Source organism: Falco peregrinus, chromosome 3 (assembly GCF_023634155.1).
Source record: "Falco peregrinus isolate bFalPer1 chromosome 3, bFalPer1.pri, whole genome shotgun sequence".
NCBI lineage: Eukaryota > Metazoa > Chordata > Aves > Falconiformes > Falconidae > Falco > Falco peregrinus.
In genome coordinates, this window is record NC_073723.1 from 5,817,885 (window position 1) to 5,837,718 (window position 19,834).

At 42.4% G+C, this 19,834-nt stretch overlaps 1 protein-coding gene across 3 annotated transcripts in view; it reads right to left on the reverse strand.

The window, feature by feature from the left end:
* Positions 1-6,264: 6,264 nt before the first annotated feature.
* AGO2 (argonaute RISC catalytic component 2) overlaps positions 6,265-19,834 on the reverse strand; it is a 64,947-nt gene continuing 51,377 nt past the window's right edge. For all 3 annotated transcript variants that reach the window (XM_055799111.1, XM_055799110.1, XM_055799112.1), the window contains one exon: positions 6,265-19,602. In XM_055799111.1, coding sequence (XP_055655086.1) covers positions 19,494-19,602 — 109 coding nt within the window. In that variant the 3' untranslated portion in view covers positions 6,265-19,493. The remainder of the gene's footprint in view (positions 19,603-19,834) is intronic.

The window sequence follows — 19,834 nt, forward strand, 5'->3', positions numbered from 1 at the left end:
TGCAGAGACTTTCTATAGTTCTTTCCAGCTTCAATCACGTACATGATCAGTGTACAAGCCTAGCATGCTCACGGTTCACTTTCCAGGAAGAAAGGGCGGACAGAAGGGTAAGTGATCATTGGAAGAGTCTCTTTCAGCAATACTAACAAGATCCGGTCTGCTTTGGGAGTCTTAGCTGTGTTAACCAGTAGTCTCTGCTGGTACACAGCTAATGTTTGCAGTGTGTCATGGTAAGAGCGAGAGAGAAGTGACCAAGGTCTCTCTCTGGGTGTGAAGAAGACCCTGAGTAAACATGGGAGCATCACTAAGGAATGAAACCTCCCACACTAAAAAGCTGGACAGCAACTTGCCCTAAATCAGTCAGGAAGGGAGATGGTTTAAGCAACACCCTAGTTTGGATGGTGTGATAGAGTTCCCAGGCAACTCTCCTCCTCGTCAGGATACCAACAGCTTTTCTTAGGCTGAAGGCACACACTAAACTGCTCTTAAAACAGAAGGCAGAAAGCTCTAGCAACTCCGTTATCTGGCCTACTGCAGATTTGTTCTAAGAAAGCAAGAAGGGGGGTTAGGCAGGTAGGATCGAAGACTGGCAGAGGAGTAAAGGTACTGAACCACAAAAGAAATCTTCTTATAATTGTAAAAGATCAAAGGATATTGCACTATAAAAGAATTTCCCAAAGTTACCATAAATCAAAAACGTATTGTATCAGGAACACTGCTATGAGAGCTCAGTGATGCTTTATCCCTAGAGAAATTCCAAAGTGGGTATGCAGAACTATACTTCTGTTGAAAGGGTTGTTTTGCTTTTTTAAAAATATTATTATTAAGAGTGCATGGAAATCTGTGGGAAACTGAGGGCTGAATGCTGTCTGTGTGGGGAAGGGGATTGCCTGCAGTAGGGTATGTAAATGTTGTGGCATTGCTCAACACTTGGCTGGTCTAGTACTTGCCAGCTTTTTGGGATAAAAAAAAAGCTACTTGTACTCCAGCACAAAATCACATGGTAATTCTGCAGAGGAAACAGGGTAGAGGGTAGCAAGATAAATCAGGTCGGGGGTGGGAGGGGAAGCATAAACCGCTAGCCAGCACACCAGTTGTGTTGGAGTCACAGATGAACAGCCTGATCCCAGAGCTGGCATCTCTGTTGTTTAATTCACTGGTACCATGGCTAAGGCTGAACAATGTCTAGTCTGCAGTTACATCAGGTAGGGCACAACCAAAGAATGCAATGAGCATGACAAAGAAGAGGTTGTTATGCTGGGTGCATGTATTTTGAGGTAGATGGCAGGGCTGGTAAGTTTTAGGGTCCACACATTTATAGAAATTACAGTTCTGCTTAGGTTTAGACCTGGCATTTTCCACCACTAATTCTGTCTTTGCAGCCAATCCAATTGTCTTTTATGCAGAACCCTCTGAAAAAGTGGGGTTTTTCCAAAGCCAGTCCTGGTGCTATGTATAGATTTTGAGGGACAGTAATGGTGACTTGGTGAAAGGTGCCAAAACAGCCACCAGCCCCAAGTATCTCCCACAAAAAAGAATAATCGGCAGGGGCTGGTCATTCCTGGAGTTTTGGCACTTTGGTTCAACAGCCTCTCAGCTTGTCAAGAGACGGTTACCACTGACGTTTGGTAGGTAACACAGAAACTCTGCTTTTAGATAACCCAAAAAAAGGAAGAAAAAAATAATCCACAGCACGCTTTCAGCCACTGGTCTATGGCCCCCTTGTGAGCCTGGGGAGGGGAGTCTCTCCGCGTGATCAGCCAACGTGTTCAGGACAAAAACTAACACTATGATCCAGTACACGTGTGCCTGTGCTGGCACATCTGGGAGTATTGGTATCCTGGGACTGAAGACAGAACGATTTTACTGGGACATGATAGATCATAGCCAGTCCTATGAGAATCAACCGAACGGGGAAATTCTGCTGCTCTGGTCAAAGGCCAGTGCAGTGCCCGACCCTATTATCCATGTACCTGGGCTGTGTTCACAACTGGCAGAGCTGTCCCTGGTCACAAGTGGCTTCCTTTGTCCTGCAGCCAGTGTCACAGCAGAGGGGAATGCCTCCTTTCTCTCTTGGACCTGTAGCCCCAGCAGTGGCTGCGCAGCTGATTCAGCCTACGTGGGAAGAGAACTGGTATGAGCCACGTCCTCACACTGGCCCTGGCAGGAGCTTTCTCCCTGTAGCCAGGCTGCAAATTGCCGTGTTGTGTGTGCACCTGGGGAGAGGGAGCACGCGCAGCCGATGAGTTGTAGGGTTCTTGCTTTACACAAGCGGTTTCTGAATGGCAGGCGAAAGACATGCTTGGGGGGGAGAGCAAGAGAAAGAAAAATCCAGCTGGAGGTGGCTGGGTGGAGAAGCCCTGCTCTGTAAGGAAGGACACCCACAAGGAAAACCAGAAGGATGAATCACTCCCGTGTTTCTACTTGTTACACCCTGATTACTCCTGATGTTGCAGCACCTGTCCTGGTCTCCCTCTAAACACCCCTGATGGCGCGTTGTTCCCTCTCAGCTTCCCTCTCCTGTCACACTTAAGAGCCTGTCCACAGCAACACTGACACAGGTGCCAAGAAACCCTAGTGTACGGGGTGCCCGCGCCCAGGCGCTGGCAGCGGGTCTGGGGGCCTGTGTGAGGCGAGGCCGGGGCTGCCCCGGTCCGGCCCCAGCCGGTCCCAGCCGGCCCCAGCGCCCCCCCGCAGGGCACAGCTGAGCCCCTCAGCCAAGCCGGGGGCGCCGGGGAGGGGGGCAACAGGTTTCCGCAAGGGCCACAGGCGGCCCAGGCAGAGGAGGAGGCAGCCGAGGGGGGAGCAGCAGCAGAGGCAGCCCCAGGCCGCAGCAGGAGGAGGGCAGGAGGTGCCGCAGGCCCGGAGCAGGGCTCCCCTGCAGCCCTGGCGAGCCCCCGCCGGGGCAGAGCCCCAGCCTGCAGCCCGGGGAGGGCCCCAGGCCGCAGCTGGGGGCTCTTTCCTGCAGGAGCTGCGGCCCTGGAGAGCCCCGGCGGGAGCAGGGGGTCCCTGAAGGGCTGCAGCCCGGGGCAGGGCCCGCGCTGGAGCAGGGAGACGGGGCAGGAGGCAGGAGCGGGGCTGAGGGGCTCACACGGGCCGGCACACGGCCCAGACCCGCCCCAGCCCCGGCCCGGGGGACAGGGGACGGGAGCCCGGGGGGCAGCTGGGAGCGGGGAAGGGGTGGGCAGGCGTTTTAATGTCTTACTTTTAGTTTCTCACCATCTGATTCTAATTTATTTGGCAGTAAATTACATTGACTTTCCCCAAGTCAGGCCTGTTTTTCCCACGACAGTAACTGGTAAGTGACCCCCCTGTCTTCACCTCAGCCCATGAGCTTTCTCCCCCTATTTTCTTCCCTTGGCCTGCTGAGGAGGGGAGCGAGCAGCTGGGGGCACTTCTGGCCAAGGTCAAACCTCCACAACCAGAAGTGCTAAACCAGCACATGAACACTGGGCTACACACCAGTGGAAACGCATTTCAAGTGAGAACAGATGTGCAGACAGACTAACCAATACAGTGGGACTCTAGGACAAGATTTCAAGTAACACAGCCCAGTCCACTTGCAGCACACCTTTATTTCTCGCAGTAAATCAAAAGCCACATTCACAAGCTATTAAAAGCTGCAGCTATGAACTGCATCACTTAACATGAACTTCCGCGGGCTGGTCCAAAAATCATGGAGAAGCACTCCAACAAAACAAGGCACAGAGCCTGTGACTTACTCTGCAACCAAATAGCCTAGCCTCCACTGAACTACCGCTGAAAAGACTGAGAAAGTAAAAAGGAGTGATTGTCTCAGACTTCTCCCTTCACAGCTCAAGGTTTTCTTGCCCACCAGCACCAAGCTCTCCATTGCTGTTGAAGGTCTCAAGCAGATGATGCATAGCTTGAGTCTCTGTGATCCCTCTGTTTTGCCACAGCTGCCCCCACTGACTTTGAAGGACTTCTTTTTCCTCCTCCCAACCTTTGGGGTGAGGAGCATGCTGCTTACGGACCATGCATCAGAACTATGAGTACTTCGACCAACAAGGCCTGGGCTGACACAGCCTCTTTCTACACCCAAAGGAGGAACAGGAAAGCCCACGAGGCCCAAGACAACCTTCCTTCAGGAAGCTGGAAACTGGAAAGCTGCGATCAAGTCCCTGTCTATCCATAGCTATATAGGAAACTTCACTACAAACAGCTAAATCTTGACAGAATTACAGGCATCCTAAACCCGGGGCTGTAGTGGAAAGCAGCCAGCTTTGCTTATGGGACACATTGAAAACTAAAAAAAGAAAAAACAAAGTTTGCATTTGCTGCATGTTCCTGAGCTGCAGAGAAGCCAGATGCCAGGCAAGACGCTGGTGGTACTACTAGGGGTATCATAGCCTGTTTAAGGTGTTCAGGGATTTTAGACTGTGGAACACAGGCCGGGGACACTTTCCAGCATTAATCTATTATCATATACATATTTCTTTTTTTTTTCCCCAAAAAAAATACTAGCTTGTGAGATCCTTCTCCCCCAGTCAAGGCTTCTCAAAGGAGATGAAGCTTCCTAAGCCTGCAAAAATGGCAAAGGAACTGTGGTTACTAAGTATAAATTACCACATTTCATCCCTCTTAGAAGTTCCTGTGGGATGATGAACATATTCTGTCAATTAGTGAGGCCACGAGGACTTGAACACCCTTCTGGATTCATTCAGCCAGAATCCTCTGTGAGGACTTCAGAGCTGCCACAATTTGCCACAGCCATCTCCAAGGCCTTGCATCTGCCAAAGCTTGTTGCCATCAAAATGAGTAAGTGGCATTTGTTTTCCCCGAGAGCTTGACACAGAGCAAAACCACATCCAATTCAAAATATACTTCAAAACCAAGGGGAAAAAAAAAAAAAAAAAAGTTCTGCCTGAAATGGAAGAGATGGCTGAGATGTTATTTCATATTACTGAGTAAAGCTAATCTGCATTTGCAGGGTTGGGCTCTCAACATCAGCTCCTCCACATGCTTGCAGTGTTTTTTGATACCGCCCCCTTGTACCCGACGCTTTATAGAGAAGTAAGCGCTTGGCGTTTACCACCTAAAAATTGAGCCCTGCAGGTATTCACTCAGAAAGCAACAAAATGTGGGACTTCAGGCAAGTGATTTCCAAAAATGCTGACCCTTCCATAAATAATTTCAGGATTATAACTTGCAGCAGCACATACAGCCTCTGGAAATCTGGGCACAGAGCAGGTGAGTGCCCACCAAAACACCTGAAATGCACCTAAAGTTCTAGTCTTTTGCCAAAGACTAGAACTTTTTGGCTTTCAGGCAAGAGAGATCTTTTCTGTCACAAATAACCCCGCCAGACCAGCACATTTAAAATTGGATTACAGTTTGACAGAGCAGAATTTGGTATAGAATATATAGCTAAAGTACCGTCTCTAATCTGTCACCAGGACCTTTAATAACTATTCCTGACCTACAGACCAAGTGATCAATCATTTTAGATTTGATTCTGAGCTCCAGCAGTGAGAAAAACACAGCACCAATGCAGCAGTGTAACTGCTATTTGCATGGTACACAGGGACTTCCTACCTGTGTCCTGGGATTGCTCTGTTTAGTGGCATTCCACAGCTCCTCGCTCACGAGATGTCATCTCATCGCTCTTCTGCTCTAGAAGACAGACTTGGAGGTGCTAGAGCATGTCCAGAACAGGGCAATGAAGCTGGTGAGAAGCCCAGAGCATGATTCTTACGAGAAGTGGCTGAGGGAAATGGGGTTCTTCAGCCTGGAGAAGAGGAGGCTCAGGGGAGAGAGACCTTATCACTCTCCACAGCTGCCTGAAAGGAGGTTGTAGGCGGGTTGGGGTCAGTCTCTTCTCCCAATTAATGAGCAACGGAACAGGATGAAACAGCCTCAAGCTGCCTCAGGGGAGGTTCAGATTGGATATTAGGAAAAATGTCTTCCCTGAAAGGGTTGTCAAGCGCTGGAACAGGCTGCCCAGGGAAGTGGTTGAGTCACCGTCCCTGGAGGTACTGAAAAGATGTGTAGATGTGGTGCTTAGGGACATGGTTCAGTGGTGGACTTGGCAGTGCTGGGTTAACAGTTGGACTTGATCTCAAAGGCCTTTTCCAACCTAAATAATTCTATGCATCTCTGATTCTCTATACTCACTATGGAAAAATGTTAAGGCTATAAATACATCCCCTTGTGTGCTCACAGGGAAAAAACCCAACCAGTCTCACAGTGCACAAGTAACTGCAGAAAATGGCCAAATTCAATAAAAAGACATCAAACAAAAGCTTGTAAAGATGAGGAATTTTATTTTCTTGACATACTATGAGGCAAAACAAAATTGACACCATACAAAATAACTTTATAAAATATCATTCACATCATTATTTTGTCAGGAATTACAGCATTCTGAGCTTGTTAGAAGACTTATGTTTTGAGGTGAAAAACACTATGCTAAATCTTTAGTATTAGTTGTATATATACAGTAAGAAACCAAAACAGAAACTGTTAGGTTTTTCATGAGTTTATTGCAAAAGTAGTGCAAACTATTTTACCTTGCAAGCTGTAAAACAAACTTGGAAAAGGACCCACCTAAGCTTAAAAACATGACAATAAATGCTCAATTTCACAGCCTTTGAAGCTTCCTTCAACGGTTCTCAACAAAGAAACTCCCCATCTCTGCACATTTTTAGATTTTTACTGACTCGGAAATGAAGAAGTAGACAACGCACCCACACTAGCAAGCGGCCAGAGCAGGATGGATCCTGCTCCGACATGGGACACAACTCTTACCAAAGCCAGCATTTGGGCAATCTGGCACACAGCGTGGCCGAGCCCATGTCCCACCGCTTCTCCATCACCCCCAAAACATCGACCGACAGGGCAAATTTGGTCAGTTTGGTTTTCCTCCGTTAATAAGCTCCCCCTCTCCACACTCATATTTGAGAAAAAAAGTCAAGAAAGCAGTACAAGCCAAAAAACCCACCAAACCAAAACTTAATTAGGAACATGTATTGTCTGTTTTAGAAATATAGTATCCTTTTCCTGACGTCTACATAAAGCGTATTTCCTCACGGTCCCCCTCCCCCTCACGTACACAATGCAGGGCAAATCCCATCCTGAACTACTGCATGAAACCAAGGGAGGATACTACATTCTACGAGATCAACAGAAAACAATGGTCTAAAATGCTACCAGGGTCCCCCCAAAGCAAAACAGGTAGCTAGTAATCTAATAAAAAAAAAATAAAAGCAAACAAATGCTACATGAAAAATGTTAAAGGAACAAAATGCAGCATATTCAGGCTTTTTTTTTTTTCTTGAGGTACCTGTATAAATATTACCTTCTGCCCAAAGTACTATTCATTTTGTTAAAAAACTAAAGTCCTTATCATGAGCCAATTGCAGGGCATACATTATTATTGAGAAAGTGCAACCATGCTGATAATTTATATGCAGCATATTAAAGGATGATTAGGCTTTAGAAAATATAGCTTAAGTATAGACCTGATGGAGCAGTTTTATAAAAACATTTAACAGAGGCATTTTCCTTTTGTTCGGGTCTCTCTGCAGCAGAAAGCCTTAGGAAACATCTTTGAAGTCCTGTCACGATGGAATGTCAGCACTTTTAAAATTCCATTTATAGATTTTTTTTTTTCTTTACACTAAATATAATTTTACAGAAAAAAGACTCCCCCTTTGTATTAGGTACTGGTAAAAAGTCATTATTTTTTTTTAAACTTCAAAAAATGATAGCATATCACAACTTAAAATCTTCCAAAAAGGAATTATTTTTAAGTAAAAAAGGTTCACATAGTAGAAAAACTTACACATAGTTGTAAACTGTTACATACAAAATTGTGGAAAAGTCAATGACAGTTTATTCCCTTACCCTTACATGTGTATCCCTTCATTTTATATATATACATGCACACACACACAAAATTGTGTACTGTATGCGTGTATTATATGCATATATAGATACACACCGAGATGTATGTATCTAGGGTTGGGATTTTGCATTTCAAATAATTCTTTACTGGGTATTTATCTTTGCCTAGGTCTGCTATGATACTGTACATTTTATGACTTGATACACTGAGAAACATTTTAAAATTTTCTAAAACTATGTTTTATGGCCTTTTTTTTTTTCTACTTTGTGGTTAAAATTCATTTGCTGTTTTTAATTAAGAATACGACTTTTGATTGTGATGCACTGGGAAAAAAACACAAAGGCACAAAGACTAAAACTCAAATACAATATTGTTGTCTCTGAACAATAAACCCCGAGGTTTTGGTTTGCAGAATGCTGCCTCTGAAGAGGTCAGTCATCACACGCAGTTTGGTCGCTTCTGCCAATCTCATCGACAATTTGAATAAATAGCACCCAACTGTTTAAATGAGGTAGATCCAAATCGGGAAAAAAAAAAAAAAAAAAAAGAAAGCTGGGTCCCCAACATTTTATTTGCCTCTATTTAAAATGTTTTAAGGATTATATTCAGTCATAAGAGTGGAAACGATGGCACTATCTGAAGCAAGCAGAGAACTCAAGAACAGCTTTTTTGGATGTAAATTTAAGTGTTAAATCACAATCCTCCTTCAGGCAGAGATTTCCTAGCAGGGGGAGGGAGGAGAACATGTTCAACAACATCAACAACAAAATAAAGCTGAGATTTGAGAAAGCCTGTTTTCGGTAAGCTGCCAGAGGAATGCCCGAGAGCCCAGTTTCTGCAGAGCAACAGTGACAGCCAGTGCCTAAAGAGGTCAGTCACAGTATATACAGATCGACCAGTTTTCCCTTTATTTCTCAGGTGAGAAGACTGTCTTTCCTACTGGTTTAGCTTTATAGGAACATCCTACTCTCATTAAACAGTATTTTTGCATACTCTGAGAAAAATCAGACAAATTGGTCAGTTTGTTAAGGCTTAATTTAAAGTGGCATTGCCACACAGCATCATGCAAGTGTTAAAACTACTTTAGCAAGATACATACAATGTATTTAAATACACACACCTACGTGAAACCTCATGGTTCGAGTAACATGAAGCAACGCTTACAATCTATGTGGTAAATTCTACAATGCCGCTGATGCATTTAAATGTCAGTCACGGGTATTTCTGCGTCTGCTTTTTGCGTTACAAGTGCTACTCTTACCCAAACAGCACTACATCATTTATATACTGCAAGCACAAGACATTTTAATACAGATGCAACACACATACAAACTACTCAACATACTTTTAGTACCACTTGAAATGAGGCCCTTAACGTCATCTTTTTGTTTTTCTTTCAAAAAAAATAGCAAACTTTAAATGGTCATAAAAACTTTTTGATTCAAGGGAACGTTTACAATATCAAATTTCTAATTTTTGGCTCTTTTTCAGTTATTTTATAAAAAATAAGAAAAAATGGAAAACTATTACACAAAAGATTAAAATCTTAACAGCTGTCAGTTAAATCTGCAGTGTACCAAAATTAAAGGAAAAACAATATGGATTTAATCAATACATTCTGTTTTCCATCTCACCCTCTCGAGATCAAGTTAACCACTTTGCTGCACAGAAATCCGGGACTGGATCTTTACTTACAAACTGCCCTAAACGTTGCGGTTTCTGTGATTGTACAAACTAATGCAGTACTGTGGAAGCCAGTGAAATTGTGCTTATTCTTTCCAGCAAAATACCGTCTTTGTATTTTTTATAAACAGTCCCGCTTTCCTTTCACTAATGTATGTGTGCGTATACACATAGGCACATATGGATATACACACACACACATATATATATGTATAAAAAAATCTCTACTAAATTTTATCAAATTATAGAAAACAAGTGGTTACACTCTCCAGGATAGCACATAACTTGCCAGATATATGTCCTCATTGCACCTAATTTGATTTTCCAAGATATATAATTCTGAAACTTATTCCTTTTGTTTGCTTGGTTTAGGTTTGTTCATTTCTGGTTTTGTTGGGTTTTTTCTCCTTTTCTTTCTTTCCCCGCCCCCCCCCCCCCCCCCCCCCCCCCCGAAAAAATGCCTTGCTTTTGGTCGACTGGTTAGTCCTTAAGTAAACTTAGTTAAAGAAAAGTATATCACATCTAACACTTCCCTGCCCATGTACTCAAATTATTACTGCCCATAGCCCAGGTAATAAAGAATTGGAAAAACACAACAATCTCTTGGTGGGAAACATTCTGGGGGTTCAACTTTGACAGACAAATGAAGATCAGTTAAAGATTCAAGTCGGTCAGGCAATTAAGAGACATGTTATTTACTTCAAAATAAAATTACAAAGTTGTCACTTGTAAATGAGATGAGCAACTTAAGGGCTCAGTCTTGCTAAGCTCCATGAGAAAACACACCAGGAACAACAAAATTAGGGTCAATCTACCTTATTCTTCTACAGCACAGAAACAATAGGATCTGAGCTTCTCACAGCTGATGCAGAATTAACTTTGGTGAAATCTAGAAACAAACCTGTTTGTACGTTCTGTTGATACATGATAGGTTTGATCCTACCCACAGCACAAGATCAAGTAACTGAGATTTTGGAGTGCCGTACAGCACAGACCAGATCTGCTTTGAGTTAAGTACACGGCAGGCAAAAGCGTACAGTCTTACATATACTGGCACGAGTGAAGTTTCTTCTATTCGTGGATTTAAAAACAGGAAAAGCTGTTAAAACACAGAATAGAATCCACATTAAATATATTATTTTTTTCCTTCACAGGAAATCTAACCTAACAAAGCAAATACAGAGAGCACCAGCCAAGGGATTAGCAACTTCCAAGCTTGCTTGCTGACCTTTTTACAATTCACACTTGCCAAGCACACTGAAAAAACTATAAAAGGCCGGTAAAGTCATAAAATTTTATTTCAGGGAGAATTCCTAGGGTTGCTCCCAGGTTAGTTTATATCTTTAACCCCTGCTGATGATTACATAGTAGTTATTCCAGCAGGTATTTCAGTTGTGCTTAAAGGTGGAAGGGTGGGGGAGTAACAAAACTAAAGCAGTCTGATACAACAGCACGTCCAAAAGGCGGTGGTGGTGAACCTAAAATCTGTGCACTCGTCAAAACCACGTCGAAATTAATAGGCCCTTTAATATGGATTTGTAATGCAAATACTAGGCTCCTTAAATCAACACAGGTAGGCTGGCTGGTTGGTTGAAGAGTAGCCACAGGGAGTTTTAAGATTCATCTGTTGGGGCCACGCATGGACCAATTCAAAGCAGTTACTCTTTTGAGGATATTTAGATGGCAGGAGCCAGCCTTCATCTTGTGCTGTGGGTCCACTCCCTTACCGCTGCCACCTGCAAAACTCCCTTGACCAGCTCTCGCCAACCTCTCGCACCTCCAAATTCAGCGAACACCCCTGTCCTTGCTCCAACCAAGTCCAAACCCCTCTGACGCGGAGGGCTGAAAGCAGAGCTCTTGAGGGAACTGCCTACCGATACTCCCCTCCTGGGGAAGGGGCCAGTGGACATGTGTGGGCTGGGGTTCTGCAAGGGGCTGTGCCACAGCTCTGGCTGCACTCGGGGCCCGTCAAAGGGAAGCCAGAAGAAAACCCAAGAAAGTGGTATTTAACTGTCACCTTAACACGTGCTTAATTAGTAGTTTTGCAAGGAAACATCTCCCCTCACACCCTTATCTCCACAAGGGACGGGGTAGCTGGCGTAGCACAGATGGCACTTCTCTTCTAGGTAGGCATGACAAGCATCTGGCACAGGGCTCTCCCCTTGCTCCCTCCCAATGCTCATTTGGGTTTGCAGACTTAGTCTAGAAAGCACACGACATTCCTCTTGGCGCCTCACAAGGATACGCTCATGGAAAAGTGCGTTCAGCACACCTGCGCAGTGAGACCCCTTCCAGGCCGCAACATCAATAGTGTCTACGGAGCTGTAGTAAGATGTAGTGAAATATTTCCTGAAAAGCAGCCATTCCCCCAAGAGCAAAACCCTGTACTTCACACTTCTGTGGGGAGCTTTGTTAAAATTATAACTGAGAACTGAAGAAAATTCTCAGGATTCTGCCCCGTTCATTTATTAGTGAGCTTATTTATTCAGTCACTCACCATTGCTCCATAAGAATTGGTTTCCAGAAAGTCAGAACTTCAGCCATCCTCCCTGCCATCAACAGGCTCCATTAGTGTCTACACTCCAAGATTAAGATGATGAAATTGCAGGGAGCGTATCATCCCAGCAAACCTGCTTTGGAGATGCCAACATCTGTAGCATAAAGCCCAGTTACTTTTCAATACCCCCCCCGCCATAACAATGCTATGAAAGCACACCAGCGCCTTGTGCTTAAACAGGTAGTATTTCTGTCAGCAGAGTGGTTAATTATAAAATGAGGAAGCTTGTTTGGATTCATTGTAAACAAAGTATGATCTGTTAACACAGTTTTCTACAGTTTCACTTCAGGTTATTTAAAGCACCTTTAGTCCCCGTGTGCTTATTTCAAGGTTGAGTTACAGCCAAGGCTTTGCACATAACTGACACCAAATATTCACAATATGAATATACTCAAGTTTGGGGTTGGTTTTTGGTGTTTTGTTTTGGGTTCCCCCCCCCCATTTAAAAGTTTATCGTGATCTGAGCAGGGAATATAGTATTTTTACTGTTAGTCTCAAGTCAACTTCTCTAAAAAAATACGTTAAAAAAATATTCAAATACACAATTTTTGCCTCAGATTCAAAATACATTTCAAGCACCTTCATGTCATTTTCGGTGAAAGCATGACCTTTTTCAACCAATGCCTAAAGTACGAAAACCTTTTTCATTTGGAAACAACAGTATAGAAACTCAGCAAGTGAAGGGACAGGTAGAGAGAGTCACTGCTCTCAAGCAACCCCGCGCAACAGCCAACGTGCCCGCTGTGCGACCTGCCTTGCCACTTCCGATACCTTCTTAATACCATGCATCAACACAAGCCACGGCTACGCCTCAGGAAGACAGAAGGAGCGACAAGCAGCTACCCAAGATCACAGTATGGCACTGCTAGTTCTCCAGCAAGAAAACACCACAGTAAAAATACAGTTTGTTTGGGAGCATTTTGGCTGCTTAGTAGTAGGTTCACTTTAAAAATTAAAGTCATCTGCAGAGGATACAGGAGGTAGCCTTTAACTGCATCTGCTTGCTAACTAAAAAGCATTACAAAACCACATTTTGTAGAGATTTGGCCAAGCCATTACATTCATATTAACACTGTAGGCAAAGAAACAACACAGAAAAAGGAAGTGAAACACATGAAATGAGAGAAAAAATGGACTACGCGCCACACCAAGCACACAGAAAACCAACCCTCGTAGCCTTCAGATTAAGACCATCTCAGAGGAATGCATCTTTCCAGTCATCAACCCTCGAAAAGAGGAGGCAAAACGTGGCTGTTTCACATCCTAATGCTAGATGGGGCTGGAGTTTGGGGGTCTCCTGTCCCTAAGAGTTACAGAAGCAAAAGGCAATTACTGATGGAGAGGAGATCGATGGTTTCCTCATGTGGGCAATCCGAGAGGCAACACTATTCCTTAGTTCAGAGCACTAAAACATCTACTGCACTTGAGAGTCCCACACCCATGGAGAGACAGAGAGCAAGACATTGTAACTTGGATCCCAAATCCCTACTATTCCACGAGTTGTGCCACACCGACCAGTTCTTCTTCATATATGACACAAGAATCAGATACTGGAAGAAGCAAGGAAAATGCGTGACAGCTAGAGTTGATAGTCTGGATATTACGTTAATGCTATCAGCCGTCTAAAAGTGGTATCAAAGACTGGCATTTGAACATTGCACAGACAACAAGCACATTGGCAGCTTAAAAACTGTCTTTGTATCTTTATGGTGTGGGAAAAATGAGCATAGAGGAGAGAAGGAAGAAATATTTTTTTAAATTCAGACAAACCCTAAATATTTCTACTGTAATAAAGCAACTCTGCCCTTGGATTCATACCATAACGCAAACAGAAAAGTATAACACTTAAACCCAAAGCTCCTATCTCAATACTGTAAAATATGGCAGATTTCCAAAGAAAATACAAGAACAACAAGGAATGGTGTCCACAGCATTTCAGTATTTGCTATACACAGCACTATTTACAGTATTCTCAAATAGCAACAGCAGATGCAAAAAAGAAGTCTTACAGTAAAAAGGGAGTTAAAAAAAAATAATCAGTGCAATTACCTTCTACTTGAAGTTTTCCTTAGAAAAGACTGCATGTATGCATCAAGAATCATACTACCAAATGTAATATAAAAGTAAAAAAAAACAACAAACGTACTTCCCTGCATTAGAAATTGAAAAAGCCACACCACCAGGACAAATACACAAGGAGAGATGCTACTGGAGGAAAACAGTATTAAAAAAAAAGGAAAAAAAGTGTTTTTATTACACTGGTATTGAGTGTGAAAAATACTGAGAACTTTTTTACATTCTTTTCTTTCATGTGTAAGGTTTCTTCAAAAAAAAAAAAAATAAATGTCCTTTATGGGTTGGTTATGCCACCAGAGATGCTTACTGGATTACGTCAAGAGGCAAGTATGTCCATCTACACCTCCCAAGGTCTCAGCTCCACATTTCTAGTACTTGTAGTCTTGAGCAAACATGACCTGCAGAACCAACCTGTTTGCACTTCAGATAATGAATATTCTTCCTCAAAACCAAACATTTTGCACGCACACTAAAACAACCCTATAACGACCCGCTACATTTGGCTGGGGCGGTGTTAGCTGTATTTTGGAGATTCACTGGCTTGAGAAAGACTGGAGTTTCTACAGGCAGGATGCACGTGACCACTGTATTTGAGGAGTCTGCCGCTGCAGTGAAGCGAACAGCATTGGCAGCAATGCGCAAAGCCCCCCAGATCACAATCTTGTATCTCATCGATGGTGCATGTACACATATGACTTGCAGATAAAAGCTTCCGAAACAACTCTATTAGAAATGTCAATCTTTCCAGAAAGTAACCCGAGCACGCAAACCCCTAAACCCCCACACCTACCCTTCAACAGTTTAAATTTAAAATCCTTGTGGAAATATTATCTCATCTTAGTTATAAAAATGATCCACTAACATGCAAACAAGACATCTTAAAAATCATCAGTAACTCCTGCAAGCCTCTGTCGGAGACAGAATTAAGACTAAACTTTCACAACGAGGGAACATTGCCTGGGGGCCTGGATGAAGATCAAAAGTATTTATTATGGATTTCTTGTTTTAAACATAAGTTTACTGTAAATCTTCCACACTGGCTCCAGCAGATTAAGACACAACACTTTTCCCTAACAACCGCAGTAAACAACAAACTCACCCAAACCCTGACAAATCTAGAAATGAAGAAATGAATGTGCCAAAGCTTCTGTAACATGTAAGATCATTGACTGTAATTCAGCAAACTCGATACGGTTGCCGATATATTCTAAACCAAACCAAGCCAAACTGAGGAGTTCCAACAGAAACAAGCCACCTCACTCCATACATCAGTGCATATATACAAACTAAAGTGTTGAGATTGCATAGGGCTATCTTGAATGCCAAACTCATATAAAGGCAGAAACAAATCCACCTACATCCAACATTTCACAACAGGACATTTCCTCCTAATGATCCTCCTAACAGGATCAGCTGTTTCCTAGGTGCTAGAAGAGGTGGAGCAGACACACTGTTCTATTCAGCATAAATTTCCAAAACCAAGCAAACCTAATTATTGCATTATTTTAAGAAAAGACAACAAGTATTTTATGTTTCTTGATACTATTTTCCACTTCCCAATAGAAGCATTGCACACTTAGTGCTGCTGCTGCTGGTTTTCGGGGGGTTGCCCCAGAATCATGTTTTGGAACAGCTCTCTGGAGATCTCTGGTCCGGCCCCTTGCCCAAAGCAGGTCCAGCAAGCCGAGACTGCGTGGGGACCTGCCCAGCCAAGTCTGAGCCTCCCTGAACTTTGAGTATTTTTGTTTCAACAGTGTTACCATTTCCATTAAAAAAAAACCTCAGAAAAAACTAATCTATAGCCAGCGATTCATTAGTATCTGTTCATGTCTTACGCACACTTCTTGAAAACAAAAGAAATACTGCAGTACTGGCAGCGGTCAGTCTGTCCATCACACTGCTCCTGCCTGCAACAGGAATGAGAGATTTTTGTCACTGGGGTGCAGTTACTCAGTTTTCAGACTGCTGAGCACCAGGACCACCTGCACTGATGGCCGAATTCAAGCAAAAGGTCATTGCCAGGAACGTAATGGAGAGGAAGAGGAAGGCAAGGGATGAGGTCCAGCCCAGCACTCTTTCACAATGGGAGTCACGAAACTCCTTTGCGCAGGCTGAAGGAGAAAAGAAACCCAACCCCAGCTGCCAGAGGGTAATGGACATTTGGTTACTGCTGACCTGAGCTGCATAGTGACTTAGTGGTTATAACTGTCTGCCTCAACTGTGACTTCAACAGCAGGAATGTGTGCGAGATACAGTCACCGTGAGCTTTGTGTTTACCTGAGATGATGTTCTTACCAGACGTGTGGGAGGTAAGGGAGGAAAAAACCCAAAAGCAGAGGTTTAGGCGTTCGTGGTGGCTTTTTTTGGACAGGAGACATTTTTGAATAGTTTTTATTAAAATATTCCCAGAAAGATAGCTGCTGGACTTTTCAAAGTATATAATTGGTCAACAGGGTTTTTTAGAAATAAACTTCAAATTATTCACCAATTCACCACTCACGGGAGGGTGGGAGGGGATGGGAACAGAAGGAGAAATCAAGCCATCAAGAATTAGCTGTATTAGAAGGCTTAAAAAGATCTGTAAAAGGTAAAAACGTCCCTAGCCTGAAATGAATATAACCATCCCAAGTTCTTCATGCTCAGGGAAGGAAAGCTACACAAAATTTCTGTTTATTCCAAGAGGATACACAAACAACAGCTACTCTCAGATTAAGGGTCCACCTAATACTCCTTTTCTCACAAAAAGGAGCTGCAACAACTACTCCAACCCCCAAAATACATCCTAAATAGGACACAGCAAAGTCCCACAGTTTGCTTCTGAAATAAGATTTGAGGTCAAGACAGATTCTACCCCCCTCGCCTCATCTGACCACCTAAGTCATTTATTCCCGATCTGCACAGAGAGGAAAGAGGAGGATGAATTTCACATCCAAGAGGTCTCTGCATAACGAACAGCAAATAAACTAAAATGGCATCTTAAAATGGTTGATCTTTGAATTTGTTAAGAATAATTCATATAAAAAAATAATTCTTATATAAAACTCTGCCAAATTAAAATTTTCACTGCAATATGAACCCTTTCAAGCAAACGCACTGAGAAGTGCAACACACCCACTGTGGAAAGGGTTCGCAGTTTAGCAGTACTGCAAGGGAGGTATGCACAACCTGGCTGGAACACAGAAAGACAGACAACGCGACCTGGAATTTACTTTCTGTTATACCAGCGTAATTTAAAAAGTGGATTTACATAACTGTGATCAAGAATAAAATCTAACCCAGCAGCCTCATCACCAAATTAATATAATACAAATACAATTAATCTATTAATAGGTTTTACATTGTTACTTCGCCTAAACACCACCGACAACCAACATGCTGCTACAAGGTGAAGATCTGAACTTGCACAGAGTTATGTACCTAAAACTCTTTCTGCAGCAAAAGTTGGGCGTTTTCTAGCTTATTCCACAGCAACCAGTTATAGTCTATCTGCTATATGGCACAGACCTCCGTATTGGTTAAAGCTACTTGCCCGTCTCAGTGGCTAGAGGTAAATTATGCAGAACAGTGACCGCGCACCTGCTAAGAGAAAAAGAGAAAGGACGAAGCCAAATGAATCAGTGGAAGAGAATGAAATTTTTAAAACCTGCCTCTTAGCATGTTATTTCAGTTATCTGATGAAAAAATAAACAACATCAAGCCAGCATAAACCAGTTTCCTGGGCTTTTCCCATTTTCTTCTAAACCTGCTTGTGGCATCATAATTAGTGCAATGGTTTACATATGTATTATGGGTTTTTTTTATGAATCCAGTGTGCAAACTAACAGAAGCGTTTGTCTATTAATTATCAGCTTTAATTAATGCTTCTCCTAAGAGAACGGCAAAACTCTCACATTTACTATTTACCTTATGCATAATGAAGAAAGTTTCACCTCTCTTCATAAGTAAACTTCAGTTTCCTAAGATTTATCTTTACTGCATAGATTCTCTGACTTTTGTCTAAATTACAAACAGTGAGCCACTCTCCTCTATTAGAGCTCCCGCTTTACCAATATTCAACATATAAATAAAATACAATTGTTTTGTGCTTGAAGGAATGTAGAATGTTGGTCTTGTGTGCGTCTGTGAACTGCACAGGAAGAACCTGCCATGTTGCGTGCATGCTTAAAAAGCCTTTCTACAAATCACAAGCTACACAATATACACTGTATGTATCTCTGAACTCTCAAAGTCAATTGCATATTTTTGCATTTGAGCAGTAATGTCCCCACGATAAGGTTTTAATTTCTAAATCCAAAGCATTTTTGATATGTTAACAGACGTATAATGAGCGAGCACTCCTTAGTAAATAAAAATAAATAATAGCATCTAGTCTATCACATTAATACTGTGAAACATATATAAAATTTACATTAACTCAAACAGTGAAAAAGGATTGTACTGTATTTATCACCACAGACCCGTATTCTTTAGAGACTTTGGAAAGTAAATGTCACAGTCCTGTATGACAAATTCTAAAGTTAGCTGTCAGTATGATTTAAAAAAAATTCTTTACAAATTTGTTTTTTTTTTAAATGGCACATCTTCCTTTGCCAATCTAACTGGACCTATTAAAAGCTTAGGTACAAGTCGATTCTTTTTTAAAATTCTTTAGTCTATGAAAAACGTTTTCAAATGCAGCACAATAAAAAACATTCAAGAACAAGCTTCAGAAAATACATTTGCCCTTAGACACACAGAGAATAATCTTTATAAGACAGTTGAAAACCAGAATTTTGTTACTCTTTTTTTGAAAATAAAATTTCGTAAATGCATCTAGAATAATCAAGACTTCATAAATAGTCAAAAAATGCTTTGCTTTCCTTTGTAGTAAAAGCTAATTCACAGCATTTTAGCCCATCAAACCTCAGTATGAATTAGACCTTTTCCAAATTATTAAAAGCATTTCAATGAATAGCAAACTGAATGAGGAGTTTTGTGGGTTGGGTTGTTGGGGTTTTTTTTCCCCATAAGCCCTGAGATCACAGCTCTTGACTTAATTACAAAATCTGGGTCTGTTTTATACCAAGCAGCTTAGAGGTTTTTGGCAAACCACATTTCCAACAATAGTGGGGTTTGGTACAAGAATGTAGTTCATAATCAAGTCTGAAATTCTGGACGGAAGGCTTTCTTGCAAATGGGAAAGAAAAAAATTTAAGATGCATCACTCATTGCTGGCTGTCACTGTAGCTTGGGCAACTGTTGGTCTAAGTGCAGCTGGTCTCACGTGAATCCAACTCTGTACTGTACTGAGTTGCTAAACATTAAAACATGTCAAGCAAAGTACATAGTGCGCAACGTGTCCTGATGAACTTGAACTGCTTTAGCAAGTGCTTGATGATCTCTGCCATTACTCTGACCGGAAGTGTGGCTTCCTTCAGCACTGAAAGAGAAGGGAGGTGGGGGGCAAAAACAAAAAAAGAGGGTCGGGGGGAGAGAAACCCTATTTAAATCTGCCTCTCCTCGCACGTTTTCACATCATTCATTTCTTCTGAACAGAACAGTCAAAAAGTTTGTTACCCTTAAAACACCACTGAAATTCTGAAACAGAAAAATAGTGCCGAAGCTTACGGGAGCATCTTCTGCTTTTTTCCCACAATATAATTCAGAGGTAA